Raw genomic sequence first — 19,045 nt, forward strand, 5'->3', positions numbered from 1 at the left:
GAGTTATGTTCCGGGAAGTGCTCTCTAAAAGGTTGGCGGAAGCAGATTCAACAAGGACCTACAAACTTGAATTGGATATATACTTAAAAAGGCGAGGAGAAAATCTCTCCTCGTAGCTTAACCCTTCAAACTCAGCCACCACCCTTTCCTGCTGCGCTTTCCTCAAATCTACAGCGTATCCCAGAATATTTGCAGGACTGCAGCTGTACAAAATTGAGGGAACGAGGTGGAATGGACAGGGTGAAGTCTTTTCCCTTGGCGGAGAATTCTAGAACCAGGGGACGTTAGATTCAAGAGAGGCAGTAGGTGGAGAGGGGACACAAGGAAGAGACCTTTTACACAGAGAGTGGTGGGTGTCTGGAATTCATTACCTGAGTTGCTGGTGAAGGCAGAGACCCTAAACTCTTTTAAAAAGTACCTGGAAAGGCATCTTAAGTGCTGTAAGCTGCAGGGCTATGGGCTGCATGCAGGAAGGTGGGATTAGAAAGGGCATCTGGGTGTCCTGGGGCTGGCATGGACAAGATGGGCTGAATGGCCGCCTCCTGTGCTGTGACTTCTCTATTTGACCATTGCTTTTCATGGTTCAGACATTATCACTAACCCCTTGTAATCCAGTCCCTGCAGATATTAAAGGCCAGCCTTCCTCTTCATTTCTCCGACCTTTCAATGAGCTGTGTAACTGGATCCCCAAAGTCTCTCTGAACCTCCACTGTCTTTGACTTCAGACCATTTTCAAAGCCCCTTGTTCTATCTCACATTTCACATTCCCTGCACTGAAATTCATTTGTCACCAGCTTTGCTCGAATCTATTATGGCCGATCTTCTCCCTGGGCCTAAGACCATAAGATGGAGGAGGAGAAGTAGGCCATTCAGCCCATCGAGTCTGCTCTGCCATTCAATGAGATCATGACAGCTCCGACATAATCCTCAACTCCACTTTCCTGCACGTAACCCTCGATTTCCTGACTGATTAAAACTCTCTCTGTCTCAGCCTTGAACATACTTCACCATCCAGCCTCAACAGCCCTGAATTCAGAAGCAGATCTCTTCTCATTTTGGAAGTGGGGTGGGGGGGGGGGGGGGGTAGATTTCATACACGTCAATCCTAAGGTGGGAGGCAAACCCATTGAGTCTGATCCGCCTGAACAGCCAAGGCCCCACTTAAGTAAAAGTGAATGTCCAATCTCTGTCAGACTTCCAAGTGTGGCCACGTTGAATGTTGGATGAAGGACAGTATCAAGGGTAGGACTCTTAGCAGTGTAGAGGATCAGAAGGACCTTGGGGTCCAGGTCCACAGGATTCTTAAATCAGCCTTGTAGCTAGAGGATGTGGTCAAGAAGGTGTATGGTGTACTGGCCTTCATCAATCGAGGGATTGAGTTTAGGAGTTGGGAGGTAATGCTGCAACTTTATAAGACCCTTGTCAGACCCCTCTTGGAGTACTGTGCGCAGTTCTGGTCGCCTCACTACTGGAAGGATGTGGAAGCTATTGAGAGGGTGCAGAGGAGAATTACAAGGATGTTGCCTGGATTGGGAGGCATGCCTTATGAGGATAGGTTGAGGGAGCTGGGTCTCTTCTCCCTGGAGAGATGAAGGTTGAGAGGTGACCTGATAGAGGTTTATAAAATGTTCAGAGGAATAGATAGGGTGGATTCTCGGAGGCTATTTCCCAGGGCTGAAATGGTCGCTATGAGAGGACACAGGTTTAAGGTGCTGGGGAGCAGGTACAGAGGAGATGTCAGGGGTAAGGTTTTCACTCAGAGGGTGGTGAGTGAGTGGAATCGGCTGCCGTCGGTAGTGGTAGAGGCGAACTCACTGGGGTCTTTTAAGAGACTTCTGGATGAGTACATGGGATTTAATGGGATTGAGGGTTATAGATGGGTTTGGTAGGTAGGGATATGATCGGCGCAACTTGTGGGCCGAAGGGCCTGTTTGTGCTGTAGTGTTCTACGTTCTATGAACGCGGAGGATTGGGCAGTTTCCAGCCTTGCCTCTAGATGGAGCACTTCCCTCAGACTGAGGAATAGAACCCTCTGCGGTAAAGGATTAATGATGTGGGTATGCCGACGTTGGACTGGCGTAAACACAGTAAAAAGTCTGACAACACCAGGTTTTAGTCCAACCTAATAGGTTGATGCCACACTTTCCTGGGTTCTATTCCCCAGCCTGAGGAAAGTGCCCCATCTAGAGGCAAGGCTGGAAACTGCCCTGTCCTCCACGCTCAACCTGACCATGTTCAGGAGGCTGACGGAGGTTGGATATTTGGGATTACTCGAGTGAGGCCTTGGCTGTTCAGGCGGATCGGACTCGATGGGCGCGCCCCCCCCCACTTCAGGTCTGGCGCCTACCAAAGCTATCCCCCGCCCTCGCCCCACCACTCCTTACAATTTGAGAAGAGGTTTTCTTCTGAATTCACCGCCTCTGGCTAAACGGTCCCTGAAATCTGTCCCCAAGCTGGAGAATTTGCTGTGTCGTTGACAGCTGGACAAACGACTTTGAACTTGGGTACGTTCCCATTGGACTCCGGAAGATGTGCGGATTGAGTTTATTGGCCACGTTAAAATTGCCCCTTGACGTCAGGGGGACTAGTGGGTTAATGCACGAGGTTATGGGGATAGGGCCTGGGTGGGGTTGTGGTCAGTGCAGGCTCGATGGGCTGAATGGCCTCCTTCTGCACTGTAGGGATTCTTTGACTCCACAAAATGGAGCAAGAGGAAGTCCGAAATGTTCACACAGTGCCGTTGCTGAGCAGGTGTTAGTTCTAATGTGTCTCGCACAAGTCGCTGAAACTGTCCCCTGCTCAGAAAGAAGTCTCTGGGAATGAAAGAGTTTATCGCCGGTTGCCAATTATAAGTTTGACTTTTTATGCGAAATAAAGTTTAATAAAGTCCACATGTTTCTCTGGCTCAGTTTCCTGTCAGCCACAAGACAGGAGCTGAAATATTTCAATATTGGTGCAGAAAGTGAGCTTATTGGAGTGAGCAGAAAGGGGAATATCACTGAGAATAGATCATGGTCTACTTAATAGATCACAAGAGGTTATTGCAGAAGGTAAGGGGGCATGGAGTTGGGGGTAGGGTGTTAGCGTGGATAGAGGATTGGTTGTCAAATAGGAGGCAGAGAGTGGGGGTCAATGGGTGCTATTCGGATTGGCGGTTGGTGACTAGTGGAGTGCCCCAGGGGTCGGTGCTGGGGCCTCAGCTATTTACCATTTATATAGATGACCTGGAGGAGGGAACCGAGTGTATGGTGTTGAAATTTGCTGATGACACCAAGATTGGTGGAACGGCAAATTGTGCGGAGGGTGTGGAGAGTCTGCAGAAGGATCTAGATAGGCTGGGCGAATGGGCCAGGAACTGGCAAATGGAATTTAATGTTGGCAAGTGTGAAGTTGTCCACTTTGGTAGGAATAATGGTAGGAAGGACTATTACTTACGGGGCGAAAAACTGCAGCAGGTGACGGTGCAGAGGGACCTCGGGGTCCTTGTGCATGAGTCGCAAAAACCCAGCTTGCAGGTGCAGCAGGTGGTCAGGAAGGCGAATGGGATGCTGGCCTTCATAGCGAGGGGGATTGGATATAATAGTAGGGAGGTCTTGCTGCGGCTGTATAGGGCATTGGTGAGGCTGCAGCTGGAGTACTGTGTGCAGTTTTGGGCGCCGTACTTACGCAAGGATATTTTGGCCTTGGAGGGAGTGCAGAGGAGGTTTACTAGGCTGATACTGGAGTTGAGGGGGTTGAACTATGAGGAGAGGCTGAATGAACTAGGCTTGTACTCGTTAGAGTTTAGAAGAATGAGGGGAGATCTCATTGAGACGTATAAGATGATGAATGGGATGGATAGGATAGAGGTGGAGAGACTCTTCCCGCTCAGAAAGGACAGTAGGACTAGAGGGCACAGCCTCAAGATAAAGGGGGGGGGGTGCAGTTTAGAACGGAGTTGAGGAGGAACTTCTTCACTCAAAGGGTGGTGAATCTCTGGAATTCTCTACCCATTGAGGTGGTGGAGGCTGCCTCGCTAAATATATTTAAGACGCGGGTTGATAGGTTTTTGATAGGCGAGGGGATTAAGGGTTGTGGGGAGAGGGCGGGAAAGTGGAACTGAGCCACAACAGATCAGCCATGATCTTATTGAATGGCAGGGCAGGCTCGAGGGGCTAGATGGCCTACTCCTGCTCCTATTTCTTATGTTCTTATGTTCTAATTATCAGCATGTGTCGGACAGGTTACAGAGTAATGCTCCTCCTAGACTATCCCCATCAAACACTCCCAGGACAGGTACAGCATGGAGTTAGATACAGAGTAAAGCTCCCTCTACACTGTCCCCCATCAAACACTCCCAGGACAGGTACAGCATGGGGTTAGATACAGAGTAAAGCTCCCTCTACACTGTCCCCATCAAACATGTAATAAGCATGTCACTTGGATTTCTGGTGCTTTATCCATCAATGCAGATAATTTCTGTCTTTTACTGAAAAATATTTAACATATAGTCATCTTGCCCCATCCAGTGGTCAATTTGAGTATTGCATTTTTTAAAACTATAAAAATGCAATTTTTAACACGGTAAGAAGTCTCGCACCAGGTTAAAGTCCAACAGGTCTATTTGGTAGCACGAGCTTTCGGAGCGCTGTTCCTTCATCAGGTGAGTGGGAGTTGGAGCGCCACGACCGAGCAAGCCTGAGATCTGAGGTCTGTGTCGCTTCTAACAAATGTAAATGAGCTGTTACAAGCTCGAATGATAATCGTAAATCAATCGCTACTGTACCTGCTGGAGCACTCAGGATTGTTCAGCGTATGCTGCCCAATCGCAGGAAATACTTGTGCCTTGTTTGAATTACCTGGAAGCGTGGGAGCCTCCAAATTCCCCAGTGCTTTCTCCATGACAACCCCTTGACAAGTCAGAACCAACGTGTCAAACAATCAGCACCCTCTTTCTTCTGCCGTTTAAATTGTGGTCATTTGAACCTTTTTTAACCTGTGATTAAGTCTCTCTCCACTTGCGTTGTCTGTACCTGTAAAGACTAGATTACCTGTTTAAGGTTTGCATTCTATCCATTATCTTGTAACTGAATCTGTGTCGATATATGCCCTGTTTGTGAACCCAACTCTCCACCCACCCCAGTCCAACGCTAGCATCTCCACATCATAATATGTAAACAGATACTGGGAATCCAAAATAAGAACAGAAAATGCTAGAAATATTTAGCGGGCCAACAGCAACTATGGAGTGAAGAACAGAGTTAACCCCACATGTCAGCGGGCTCTGATGCAAGATCTCCACAGATATCCCTGGCCTGCTGAGGATTTCAGTATCTCCTCTTTTTGTCTTTAAAAGCCTGATAGTTTCTGAGTGCAGTGGTGGGTCTTTGTGTTTGTCCATTGCTCCGGGTGGCTGCAGTCTGGCAGGGTGACAGGGATGTTACGAGGGAGACTAGCTGCTCTGGATGGTACATCACTAAGTCAGCGCGGAGCTGCTGAACACAGCTGTGAGCTGAGGACCATATTGACTCGCTGGTCGGCGCCCTCGCTGGCCCGGTGTCTCACCATTTCTCCCCGTGTCTGCATGGGTTTCCTCCGGGTGCTCTGGTTTCCTTTCACATTCTGAAAGACGTGATGGTTGGGTGCATAGGCGCCGGACTGTGGCGACTAGGGTAATTTCGCAGTAACTTCATTGCAGTGTTAATGTAATCGTTTCTTGTGACTAATAAATAAACTTTAACTTTACTAATAGTGTGAGCAGAACTGCACACAGTATTCCAAGTGTGGTCTTACCAATGTCTTGTACAACTTCAACAAGATGTCCCAACTCCTGTATTCAATGTTCTGACCAGTGAAACCAAGCATGCCGAATGCCTTCTTCACCACTCTGTCCACCTGTAACTCCACTTTCAAGGAGCGATGAACATGTACCCCTAGATCTCTTTGTTCTGTAACTCTCCCTACCATTAACTAAGTCCTGCCCTAGTCTGATCTACCAAAATGAATCATCTCACGTTTATCTAAACTAAACTCCAATTGCCATTCATCAGCCCACTGGGCCAATTGATCAAGATCCTGTTGCAATCTGCGATAACCTTCTTCACTGTCCACCTTGCCACCAATCTTGGTGTCATCTGCAAATTTACTAACCATGCCTCCTATATTCTCATCCAAATCATTAATATAAATGACAAATAACAGTGGGCCCAGCACTGATCCCTGAGGCACACCGCTGGTCACAGGTCTCCAGTTTGAATAACAACTCTCTACAACCATCCTCTGGCTTCTGTCATCAAGTCAGTCTTGTATCCATTTAGATACCTCACCCTGGATCCCGTGAGATTTAACCTTATGCAACAATCCACCATGTGGTACCTTGTCAAAGGCCTTGCTAAAGTCCGTGTAGACAACATCAACTGCACTGCCCTCTGCCTTCTTGGTTACCCCTTTAAAAAACACAATTAAATTTGTGAAACATGATTTTCCATTCACAAAGCCATGCTGACTGTCCCTAATCAGTCCTTGCGTCTCTAAATTTCACTCTCGCTGTTTCACTATTTTGCTGTTTTGCTCTTTCATTGAATCATAGAAACTCTACATTGCAGAAAGAGACCATCTGACCACTGAGTCGGCACTGAACTCAATCCCACCCAGGCTTTACCCCTATATCCCTACACATTTACCGGCTAATCCCGCAAACCTATGCACCTCAGGACACTAAGGGGCAATTTTAGCATGGCCAATCAACGTCACCCCACATCTTTGGACTGTGGGAGGAAACTGGAGCTCCTGGAGGAAACCCACGCAGACACAGGGAGAATGTGCAGACTTCACACAGTGACCCAAACCAGGAATCGAACCCAGGTTCCTGGGTTGGGAAGCAGCAGTGCTAACCACTGTGCTGCTGTGCCACCCTTCGTTGTTTCGCTGTTTCACTAATTCTCTGTTTCTTTATTTCACTGTTTTGCCGTTTCGCTGTTTTAAGAACATAAGAAATAGGAGCAGGAGTAGGCCATCTAGCCCTTCGAGCCTGCCCCGCCATTCAGTAAGATCATGGCTGATCTGAAGTGGATCAGTTCCACTTTCCTGCTTTCTCCCCGTAACTCTTAATTCCCCTGTCTATCAGAAACCTATCTACCCGTGACTTAAATATATTTAGCGAGGTAGCCTCCACCACTTCAACGGGCAGAGAATTCCAGAGATTTGCTATTTGTCTGTTTTGCTATTTCTCTATTGCGCTGTTTCACTATTTCTCTAATTTTGCCCTTCCTCTAATTTAGCTGTTTCACTGGGGGAAGGGAATGGAATCCTTACAGGAAGTAGGATGTGAGGAAGTGTGGCCAAGGTAGCTGTGGGAGTCGGTGGACTGATAATATTAATTGATTGTCTCACCATTCAGTTGATAGGCCATCTTGAGGGGCTGAATGGCCTCTGGTTCAGGAATTATCCCTGAAAGTTGGCACCCAGGTTGATAAGGTTGTTAAGAAGGCGTACGGTATGTTAGCTTTTATTGGGAGAGGGATTGAATTTCGGAGCCGTGAGATCATGTTGCAACTGTACAAAACTCTTGGAGAATTGCGTACAGTTCTGGTCGCCGCATTATAAGAAGGATGTGGAGGCATTGGAAAGGGTGCAGAGGAGGTTTACCAGGATGTTGCCTGGTATGGTGGGAAGGTCTTATCAGGAAAGGCTGAGGGACTTGAAGTTATTTTCTTTAGAGAGAAGAAGGTTAAGAGGTGACCTAATTGAGGCATACAAGATGATCAGAGGGTTAGATAGGGTGGATAGTGAGAGCCTCTTTCCTCGGATGGTGATGGCTAACACAAGGGGACATAGCTTTAAATTGAGGGGTGGTAATTATAGGATGGATGTCAGAGGTAGGTTCTTTACTCAGAGGGTAGTAAGGGCGTGGAATGCCCTGCCTGCAGCAGTTGTGGACTCGCCAACTTTAAGGGCGTTCAAATGGTCAGTGGATAGGCATATGGATAACATTGGAATAGTTTAGGTTAGAGGGTCATTAGATTGGTTCCACTGGTCGGCGCAACATCGAGGGCCGAAGGGCCTGTACTGCGCTGTAATGTTCTATGTTCTATGGTTTGATCTGAACAGATAGTCAACATCCTCAATTCTTTACGCCATGCTTCTTGGGATTAATGTAATTGATTTCAGCAAGTCCTGAGAGGACATTTGGAGCAGGAATGAGAACTGCCTCCTCGAATCTTTACAGCCAGTGAATTGTGTCTCCGCTCTGATCCCTTTTCCCGGCAGCTAGCCCCGGAGAACACCCTGATGTCGTTCCAGAAAGCGGCAGAGTGGCAAGCGGATGGTTTCAATGTCAATGTGACAATCAGGTGAGTTCAGAGACTTTGCAAACATCAAACAAAAATCCTGCTTGTTATCTATCTGAGAAAGCAATCACGCTGTCATTTGCTACATCGCTTTAAAGGTTCTCATTCCCGACCTATCACACGGCCTCCAGGATAAGGACTCAGTCACAGAGGACTGAGATAAGTGTTTTTCCACTGAGAGCGGAGCCTGGGTCAGTCCTTGCCAAACTATTTTCCAGTGTGAGCCAATGAGGATAAAACTACAATAGAGCAACATTAGCGACACTCATTATATAACCATCTAAGCGATCATAGATCGGGGTCAGTTTAGCTCAGTTAGCTGGGCACTGGCTCAGGATGTAGAGACCCGTCAACAGCGTGGGTTCAGTTCCCGTACCAGCTGAGATTGACCATGAGTTGAATTCATGAATTCAAGGTCTTCTCGACCTTGCCCATCATAGAATCCCTGCAGAGCAGCTGGAGGCCATTCAGGCCATCAATCCTGTACTGGCAACAATCCTATATATCCCCATAGCCCCACCTATTTATCCTGCTAATTGCCTAAGGGGCAATTTAACATGGCCAATCCACCTAACCCGCACATCTTTGGAGTGTGGGGGGATTCTGGAGCACCCGGAGGAAACCCACGCAGACACGGGGAGAAGGTGCAGACTCCGCACAGACAGTGACCCGAGGTCGGAATTGAACCTGGGTCCTTGGCACTGTGAGGCAGCAATGCTAACCACTGTGCCACCCTCGTCCGAGCTTGGTGATCCTCAGGTTAAATCACTACCAGTCATCTGGGACTACGGAAACTTTCATCAACATGTAAAATATGTGGAAATTTGAGTATTTCAGCTGCTTTGTAAAAATAGTATTTGATATTTTTTGTAGGTTTTTGCCAAACACTACACACTCCCTGGTGACTAAATGAGACACTCTTCTCTCCAGTCCCCCACGCATTGTAATCAGCCTCTTCACTCCACCACTACTCACTCACTCACTCACTCCACGCACACACACTTTCCCATCTTCTCCCAGCAAACACACCAGCCCCCTCTTTCCAACTTCCTCCTCTGCCCCCAGTTATTCACCCCTGCACTCACCGACTCTTTCCAGTGGCTCACTCAGAGACTGCTCTGACGCACGCGCGCACACACCGATTCTCACTCTCGTACACCTGCACACTTCCTAACCCCCCCGCTCGCTCTCTCTGTCTCTCTCAGCGCAGCCCTTGTCCCAAGCAGTTAGTCTCTGCCTGCATCAGGTCACTGCATAAATATCCTGGGGGAGATGGTGGCTTCGTAATATCGTCACTGAGCTGGTAATTCAGAGGCCCAGACTAATGCTCTGAAGGGCATGGGTTCAAATCCCCACATGGTGGAATTCAAATGCAATAATGAAACCTGGAATATAAAGCTCGCCTCAGTAATGGTGACCGTGAAACCATTGTCAATTGTAAAAACCCATCTGGTTCACTCATGTCCTTTGGGGAAGGAAATCTGCCATCCTTACCCAGCCTGGCCTACATGTGACTCCAGAGCCACAGCGATGATGTTAATTCTTAACTACCCTCTCAGAGGGCTGAGTAATATACTCAGTTCAAGGGGCGATTAGGGATGGGTAACAAATGCTGGAGATTTAATAGAAGCATTCAGAATTGTGGGGGAACCTTGCTAAGTAGGGAGGGAGTGATTAACTGACCATTGCTGTTTGAGGGATCTTGCTGTGCACAAATTGGTTGCTGCCTTACACGGGTGATTGCATTCCAGTCGCTGTAAGGTGCTTTGGGAATATATAAGCACAGTCTTTCTTGTTTAGTTTCTAAGAAAGGAAGATTTCACAATCTCACAGACCTGTGGACAGGTTGTGTGACCGTGTGGCTGGCTCGCTCGCCAGCCCAGTTTGGGGGAACTCGTGCTGTCCAACTCCAGCTCGTTTACCAATCCGCTTTCTTCCCACAGCTATGACGGTGTCCCCTTCCTGATCCACGACACCACGTTGAGGCGGACGACCAACGTGGAGCGGCTGTTCCCCGACAGGGCCCTTGACAACGCGGCCATGTTCAACTGGACCAACCTGCAGATGCTGAACGCCGGTCTCTGGTTCTTCGAGGTAGGCTGAAGGCGAGAGCTAGGCCGGGGTTTCCCTGCTCGCGCTCTCTCCAGCTGCAGTCTGTGGGGCCGGACAGGAAATCCCTGACCATTTACTCTGGTGGCACGGTGGGTTAGCACTGCTGCCCCACAGTGTCAAGGACCTGGGTCCGATTCCTGGTTTGGGTCACTACCTGCATGGAGTTTGCATGTTCTCCCCGTGTCTGCATGGGTTTCCTCCGAATGCTCCGGTTCCCTCCCATAGTTTGAAAGATGTGCTGGTTAGGTGCATTGGCTGTGCTAAATTCTCCCGCAAACAGGCATTGGGATGTGGCAATCATGGGATTTTTAAAGTAACTTCATTAATGTAAGCCTACTTGTCACAGTAATAAATAAACTTAAAATTTAAACAGTTCTCCCACCCCCTTAGATTTCCCAGGACTTTTCCTCCAACTTTGATCCTAAGCACTGGCTCTCCCATTCCCTCTTTACCCCCAAATGCCACTATTCCCATACTCACCCCCCTCCCACATTCCATCCCCCGTCAACTGAGGTCAGTGCTGACCATGTCTGAACTCTCTGTCCCCTATTCCCCTGTCAGCCCCTCTGCTCTCTGACCACACAGACACAGACAGTGACCCAAGCCGGAAATCGAACCTGGGACCGTGGCGCTGTGAGGCTGCAGTGCTAACCACTGTGCCACCCCCTATGTTATGAAGTCCACTTGTTTTTTTTTGACAGTTTTAACGTTTGTCCTGTACTTTTGGGACTCTCTGTTCCTCTCCACTCAACCCCTCTTTTCCACTTTTAACTGAGACACAGTGAGTGGACCTCCTGCCTCTGAGTAAGGAGCTTCAAGAGACTTGAGTGCATGACCCAGGCTTACCCTCCAAGTGAGGGAGTGCTGCATTGTCACAGGCGCTGTCTTTCAGCCAAGAAACTAAAATAAGCCCTTGTGTGTCCTTATGAAAAAAAATCCCATAGCCATGAGTTTGAACAAGGGAATGGCAGTTCTCCCCGGTGTCCAGGTCAGTATTTATCCCCCCCGCAACCAACACCATGTAAAACACCAGTGATAGAAACATAGAAGATAGGAAGGAGGCCATTTGGCCCTTCGAGTCTGCTCCACCATTCATCATGATCATGGCTGATCATCCAACTCAATAACCTAACCCTGCTTTCTCCCCATAACCTTTGATCCCATTTGCCCCAAGTGCCATATCCAGCCGCCTCTCGAATACGTTCAATGTTTCTGGTGTTTTGGCTGTTTGTGGGATCTTGCTATGTGGAAAGGTGGCCATCTTGTTTCTTACAGTATGAGAGTGTTTGCTCACAAGTACTTCATTGACTGTTAGGTTGGTTTTGGAATACCCTGACCCAGTGTAGGATGCTATGCAAATGCAGGTTCTTTAAGGTTGTGTCATGCCGCCTTGACTTTGGGTTTCAGGAGGACCCATTTTGGACAGCTCAGGCGCTCTCCCAGAAAGATAACGAAGAGGCTTCGAACCAGTCCCTCTGCAGACTGGTGGACGTGCTCCGCCTGGCCGCTCAGCGGAACAAGACCGTGATGGTGAACCTCTGGCGACCTCCACGAGAGCACCCCTTCTACTCTTCTTGGATCAACGTCACCCTGGAGACAATCCTGGAGTCAGGGATTTCCCAGGAGCTGGTGAGCCATTGGGAGTTGGATTTTAGACGATGCGTATCTGTGATATGAAGTTGACAAGACAGGAGAGAAAAACAGTCGCTCTGTCAACAGCCAGGTTCAATTCTGGCCTTGAGTGACTGTGTGGAGCTTGCATGTTCTCCCCGTGTCTGTGTGGGTTTCCTCCGGGCGCTCCGGTTTCCCCTCGCAGTTCAAAAATGTGCAGATTAGGTGCATCGGCCTTGTTAAATTGTCCCTTAGTGTCCTAGGTTAAGTAGATGGCTTAGCGCTGGGAAATGTGTGGGACTGCAGGGAGTGGGGTGTGGGTAAGATGCTCTTTCTGAGAATCGGTTAGACTCAATGGGCCAAATGGCCTCCTTCTGCATTGTAGGGATTCTAACAACGACTTGCATCACTGTCGCACATTTAGCACAAATGGAAAGGTTTTACAGGAACGTCAGCAAACAAAATTTAACCCTGAGATACACAAGAACGTGAGGTTTTGGAGTGGGAATAGGCCACTTGGCCCCTCAAGCCTGTTTCACCATTCAGTGCTATCGTGGCTGATCTGATCTCAACTCAACTCATTACTGGATTGAGGGGCTTGTCTTACAGAGAAAGGTTGAGCAGGTTGGGCCAATATCCATTGGAGTTTAGAAAAATGAGGGGTGATCTTGTTGAAATGCGTACGATCCTCAGGGGAGTTCGTAGGGTGGGTGCCAGGAGGATGTGTCGTCTTGTGGGGGACACTAGAACTAAGGGTCACAGCTTAAAAATAATGGGTCTTCAATTTAGGAGAGAGGTGAGGAGGAATTTCTTCTGAGGATGTTGCTGTTTGGAATTCTCTTCCCCCAGAGAGCAGTGGGGGATGTGGGTTACTGAATATATTCGGGGCTGAGTTAGACAGAGTTTCTGAATGGCAAGCGGGTGAATGGCGGACCACAACCAGCGGTCTTACTGAATGGCAAAGCAGGCATAAAGGACTGAATGCTTTCCTGCTCCTATTATCCTATATGCTCAACCCCACTTACTTGCCAACACTCAGAGTCTTAGAGATTTACAGCATGGAAACAGGCCCTTCAGTCCAACTTGTCCATGCCACCCTTTTTTTTAAACCTCTAAGCTAGTCCCAATTGCCCGTATTTGGCCCATATCCCTCTGTACCCATCTTACCCATGTAATTGTCTAAATGCTTTTGAGAACATAAGAAATAGGAGCAGGAGTCGGCCATCTAGCCCTTCGAGCCTGCCCCGCCATTCAATAAGATCATGGCTGATCTGAAGTGGATCGGTTCCACATTCCCGCCCTCTCCCCGTAACCCTTAATTCCCTTGCCTATCAAAAACCTATCTACCCGTGACTTAAATATATTTAGCGAGGCAGCCTCCACCACTTCAACGGGCAGAGAATTCCAGAGAGTCACCACCCTTTGAGTGAAGAAGTTCCTCCTTTTTTTTCAAAAAGACAAAATTGTACCCACCTCCTACTACTACCTCTGGCAGCTTGTTCTAGACACTCACCGCCTTCTGCGTGAAAAAAATTACCCCTCTGGATCCTTTTGTATCATTCCGCTCTCACCATAAACCTATAACTCATAACTCACCTCTAGTTCAAAACTCTGTCTAACTCAGCTTTTAATATATTCCATGACAAACAGCTTCCACTGTTCTCTGACGGAGAGAATCCCAAATGCTAGCAATGTCCAGAGAGGAAATTATTTCTCATCTCCATCTTAATTCTGAAACTGTGCCCCCCCCCCACACCCCCAATTCCTCTACAATGGGAAAGCTTGTCTGAGTATCCACCCTGCCAAACCCCCAGCACTCTCCCCAACATCCTCTCCTTGAACCCAGCATCAATAGTAGCAAGGTGCTACATAAATGCAAGTTGTTGATGGATGAGCTTCTTTTATGTCTGCCGGAAAATTTTTGTGTTTGTACGAACGTGGAATCTCGGTATTGCTGGATTAGGAAGTGGAATGGGAGCACTGGAGGAGTGTCGGTGTGTGGGCTGCTGTTCCCAACAATAATCGCTGCCCAGTTACTCCACACTGAGATTTCTACGTGTGGGTGGTACTCTTCGCTTCGAATCGAGGTTCTGGATATCCCAAAAAAACTGAGCACAAAATCTAGGCGAAATACACAAAATCTGGACATTAAATCAGCACTGTGCTGACGGAAGTGTCAGAATTCGGATTAAGCATTTAACTAAAACTACATCTGCCTCATGTGATCTCATGCTCACTGTTTTGAAAAAGAGTGAGAGGAGCTCTCCCCGATATCCTGCTTGATCTTTATCCCTGAGTCGATAGCACTCAGGTAACCTGATTATGTTGTGTTGCCTTTTTTGGGATCTTCCTGTGCATGTATTGGCTGCCTCGATATATTTAACCTGTGATCAGTGCTCCTTCCACTCACATTGTCGGCCACTTTAAGACTTGAACAGCAGGTTAGGTGTAAAGATTCGCATTCTAATCAGTAATCTGTAAACTGTCTGTGCTGTTATACGCTCTGTCTGAGGCCAGAACTCTCCATTCACCTGACGAAGGGACTAACCCCGAAAGCTAGTGAGTTTACTATCAAATAAATCGATTGGACTCAAACCTGGTGTTGGCAGACTTTTTGCTGCCTCAGATCCAACAGTGACATTTCCTCAAAGTGCGCTTCATTGGCTGTGAGGCATTTTGGGGACATCCTGCCCCAAAGGCTCTACATCAATGCAAATCTGTTCTTTCGCTACCTGTGGCTCGCTGACCCATTGGCCGGAAGTCTACCGCCTTGTCCACTACAAAATCGGTGCAGGCGAGGGTCCGGATCTCGGACTTCCTTTGGGAATTTTTGTCCCACCCGAGCGAGGCTGTCAAATCCCACCCATTGCCGGCTCCCAGTCTAATTCCTCGATTTTAAAATGCTCATTATCGTTGTGCTCAAATCCCTCCACTCTCCTTTTGTCCTCCCTCCCTCCCTCTGTTACCTCCAGCAGACCCACAATCCCTCCCTCTGTTACCTCCAGTAGACCCACAATCCTCTGACCTCCCCTAATTCTGGCCTCTTGCATCATGCAGAGTTTCATTGCTGCACCATTGGCAACTGGGTGTTCAGCTGCCTGCACCCCAAGTGTGGCATTCTCTCCGTAAACCTCTACATCCCCCGATCTTTCTCCACACTCTTGCTATAACTATAACTCTACATTGTGGACCCTCTCCTTTCCTTCTCCCCATGAACTCTGAACTGTATGTTTTGTCTGTGTAGCGTGCAAGGAACAATACTTTACACTGTATCCCAGTACATGCGACAACAATAATTGGGTAGCACGGTGGCACAGTGGTTAGCACTGCTGCCTCACAGCACCAGGGACCTGAGTTCGATTCCCAGTTTAGGTCACTGTACAGAGTTGCGCATCCTCCCTTTGTCTGTGTGAATTTTCCCCTTTGTGTCAGGGGCACTAGCTGGGGTTATGGGGATAGTGCCTGTGTGGTTGGTGCAGACTCGTTGGGCCGAATGGCCTCCTTCTGCACTGTAGGATTCAATGAAATCAAATCACTGTCCATAAGAACATAAGAAATAGGAGCAGGAGTAGGCCATCTAGCCCTTCGAGCCTGCCCCGCCATTCAATAAGATCATGGCTGATCTGTCGTGGCTCAGTTCCACATTCCCGCCCTCTCCCCATAACCCTTAATCCCCTCTCTTATCAAAAACCCATCAACCCACGTCTTAAAAATATTTAGCGAGGCAGCTTCCACCACTTCAACAGGCAGAGAATTCCAGAGATTCACCACCCTTTGAGTGAAGAAGTTCTTCCTCAACTCCATTCTAAACCACCCCCCCTTTATCTTGAGGCTGTGCCCCCTAGTCCTACTGTCCCTTCTGAGCAGGAAGAGTCTCTCCACCTCTATCCTATCCATCCCATTCATCATCTTATATGTCTCAATGAGATCTCCCCTCATTCTTCTAAACTCTAATGAGTACAAGCCTAGTTTATTCAGCCTCTCCTCATAGCTCAACCCCCTCAACTCCGGCATCAGCCTAGTAAACCTCCTCTGCACTCCCTCCAAGGCCAAAATATCCTTGCGTAAGTACGGCGCCCAAAACTGCACATAGTACTCCAGCTGTGGCCTCACTAATGCCCTACACAGTCGCAGCAAGACCTCCCTACTTTTATATTCAATCCCCCTCGCGATGAAGGCCAGCATCCCATTCGCCTTCCTGACCACCTGCTGCACCTGCAGGCTGGGTTTTTGCAACTCATGCACAAGGACCCCAAGGTCCCTCTGCACCGTCGCCTGCTGTCCTCTTTTTAAGTTTATTTATTAATCACAAGGTGGCTTATATTAACACTGCGAATAAGTTACTGTGAAAATCCCCGAGTCGCCACGCTCCGGCGCCTGTTCGGGTACACTGAGGGAGAACTTAGCACAGCCAGTGCGTCAAATCAGTACATCTTTTGGACCGTGGGAGGAAACCGGAGCACCCGGAGGAAACCCACGCAGACACGGGGAGAACGTGCAAACTCCACATAGACGGTGACCCAAGCTGGGAATCAAACTGGCACTGAGAGGCAGCAGGGCTAACCACTGTGCCACTTAAGACAATATTTAAAATCTACCTGTTTGCCCAGACACGGTGGCAATAAATGGTTGTCCTAGCCAGAGAGAAGTCCAAATTCTGTTACTGAATAAACTTCTGTGTGATTACACTCCTGTGTGAAATGCCTTTGTTAAAGACGCTATAAATATAAAAACACTCCTTTCCATTAGGGACTAGATTAGAAACTCCAAGGTGTATAGTGACATTGGCATGGATCCTAACTTTCACATTTGACTTTAGCATTAGGGTAAGCATGAGGTGTTTTACTCCAGGTATGATTCAAATGACCCAGTAGGGGGCTTTTATTAAATAAACTTTATTTAAAACACAGAATATGACCAAAAGAATTAGCATGACTTTTATCAATTAAAATATTTAAATCTGACAAAGTATAATTCGTAATAGCGATCCATCTCTATTGTTCCACTTTAGCAGGAGCCCCATAGACATAAATCTTTCAGAACCAGACAGCACCAAAAACAGATATGCTTATGTGAATGTTAGATTTAAACGCCTTTGGACAGAGATCCAGACGTACACCTGTCTTCTGACTTTCATATAGCAGCCTCTCAGAGAAGGATATATCCTCAAGCAGCAGAACGTCAGAGAAATGAGTCTAGTGTCTGGTGGATCCTGGTCTCCTGGCTTCAGAGAGCGAAAGGGCTACCTCTCTCTGCAGCTTCCAAATAAGCTTGAGTTCTCTGCGTAAGCCTAGCTCCACTGAGTCAACTGATGTCACTGTCAATCACGTCCCACTCTGCAAAACCCTGGGGGAACACAAAGAATCATGGCTATCATAGAAACCCTATAGTGCAGAAAGAATAATAGAAAAGCATTAATCTAGATTAAAGCAAGCATTCTAGCAATTAGGAGCAATTATGCTGCTGCAGTAACAATGCAGGGCTACCACTTATAGACCCAGTGGCACTGATAAAATGGAAGGGACTGCTAAAAACATCCTGCACAGAAATATGACTAAGATACATTTCTTAAAGGCACAGTGTCGTCACACTTCAATGTGGTGATAGGTATTAAGTTTTGGCTCTGTATTTTCAGGTGATATGGCTCCCAGAAGAGGACAGATTGTTGGTTCAGCAAATGGCACCAGGTTTCCAGCAGATGTCCTCCATGAAACAAAATGCGACTATGCTCCACAGTCAAGGCATTACTGGATTAAACCTACGCTACAACAAAGTCAACACCAAGGAGATGCGGTACAACTAACTGCTAGCGTCCTTCAAATAATATAGAATATAGAGCACCAAAACAGACCATTTGGCCCATTGGGCTGATGCCAATGTTTGTGATCTGCATAAGCTTTCTATCAGTTTATTTCACCTCTTTTAGGTTGCTACCTAATCTCCCTTTAAACATAAGGAAATATGAACATATATACATATATGAACATGTAAATATATAGGTCCTTTGAACTCTTCAATTTGCCATCCATTCAGTGAGATCATGGATGGCACGGTGTCACAGTGAATAGCACTACTGCCTCAATGCCAGGGGCCCAGATTCTATTCCCAGCTTGGGTCACTCCCATAGAGATTTACAGCCTGAAAACAAGCCCTTTGGCCCAACTTGTCCCTGCCGCCCAGTTTTTATCACTAATCTAGTCCCAGTTGCCCATGTTTGGCCCATATCCCTCTATATCCATCGTACCCATGTAATTGTCTGAGTGCTTTTTAAAAGACAAAATTGTGCCCACCTCTACTACTACCTCTGGCCACTCGTTCCAGACACTCACTGCTCTCTGTGAAAAAATTGCCCCTCTGGACATTTTTGTATCTCTCACCTTGAACCTAAGCCCACTGGTTTTAGATTCCACAACCTTTGGGAAAAGATGTTGGCTACCTAATCTGTGCACTTTGTAATTTTATAGACCTCTAAAAGATCACCCCTAAGCCTCCCACGCTCTGGGCAAAGCATCACAGTCTATGCAGTCTCTCCTGATAAATTAAGCCATCAAGTCCTGGTAGCAAGCTAGTAACTCTTTTCTGCACTCTTTCTAGTTTAATAATATTCTTTCTGTAATGGGGTGACCAGAATTGGAGACTATTCCAAGTGTGGCCTTGCCAATGTCTTGTACAACTTCAACAAGACGTCCCAACTCCTGTATTCAATGTTCTGACCAATGAAACCAAGCATACCGAATGCCTTCTTCACCACTCTCTCCACCTGTGACTCCACTTTCAAGGAGCGATGAACACGTACCCCTAGATCTCTTCGTTCTGTAACTCTCCCCAACGCCCTACCATTAACTGAGTAAGTCCTGCCCCGATTCGATCTACCAAAATGCATCACCTTACGTTTATCTAAATTAAACTTTGGGTGCCATTCATCAGCCCACTGGCCCAATTGATCAAGATCCCGTTACAATCCAAAATATTAATCTTCGCTGTCCACTATGTCA

General features: G+C 47.5%; 1 protein-coding gene across 2 annotated transcripts in view; it reads left to right on the plus strand.

Annotated features, from left to right (window-relative positions):
• The window catches only part of gdpd5b (glycerophosphodiester phosphodiesterase domain containing 5b), a 238,203-nt gene that overhangs the window by 184,653 nt on the left and 34,505 nt on the right, over positions 1-19,045 (plus strand). For both annotated transcript variants that reach the window (XM_080197703.1, XM_080197704.1), the window contains exons 9-12: positions 8,248-8,330; positions 10,271-10,421; positions 11,847-12,068; positions 17,686-17,843. In XM_080197703.1, the coding sequence (XP_080053829.1) occupies positions 8,248-8,330; positions 10,271-10,421; positions 11,847-12,068; positions 17,686-17,843 (614 nt within the window). The remainder of the gene's footprint in view (positions 1-8,247; positions 8,331-10,270; positions 10,422-11,846; positions 12,069-17,685; positions 17,844-19,045) is intronic.

Source organism: Carcharhinus amblyrhynchos, chromosome 10 (genome assembly GCF_965287045.1).
Source record: "Carcharhinus amblyrhynchos chromosome 10, sCarAmb.v2.hapA, whole genome shotgun sequence".
NCBI classification, from domain to species: Eukaryota; Metazoa; Chordata; class Chondrichthyes; order Carcharhiniformes; family Carcharhinidae; genus Carcharhinus; species Carcharhinus amblyrhynchos.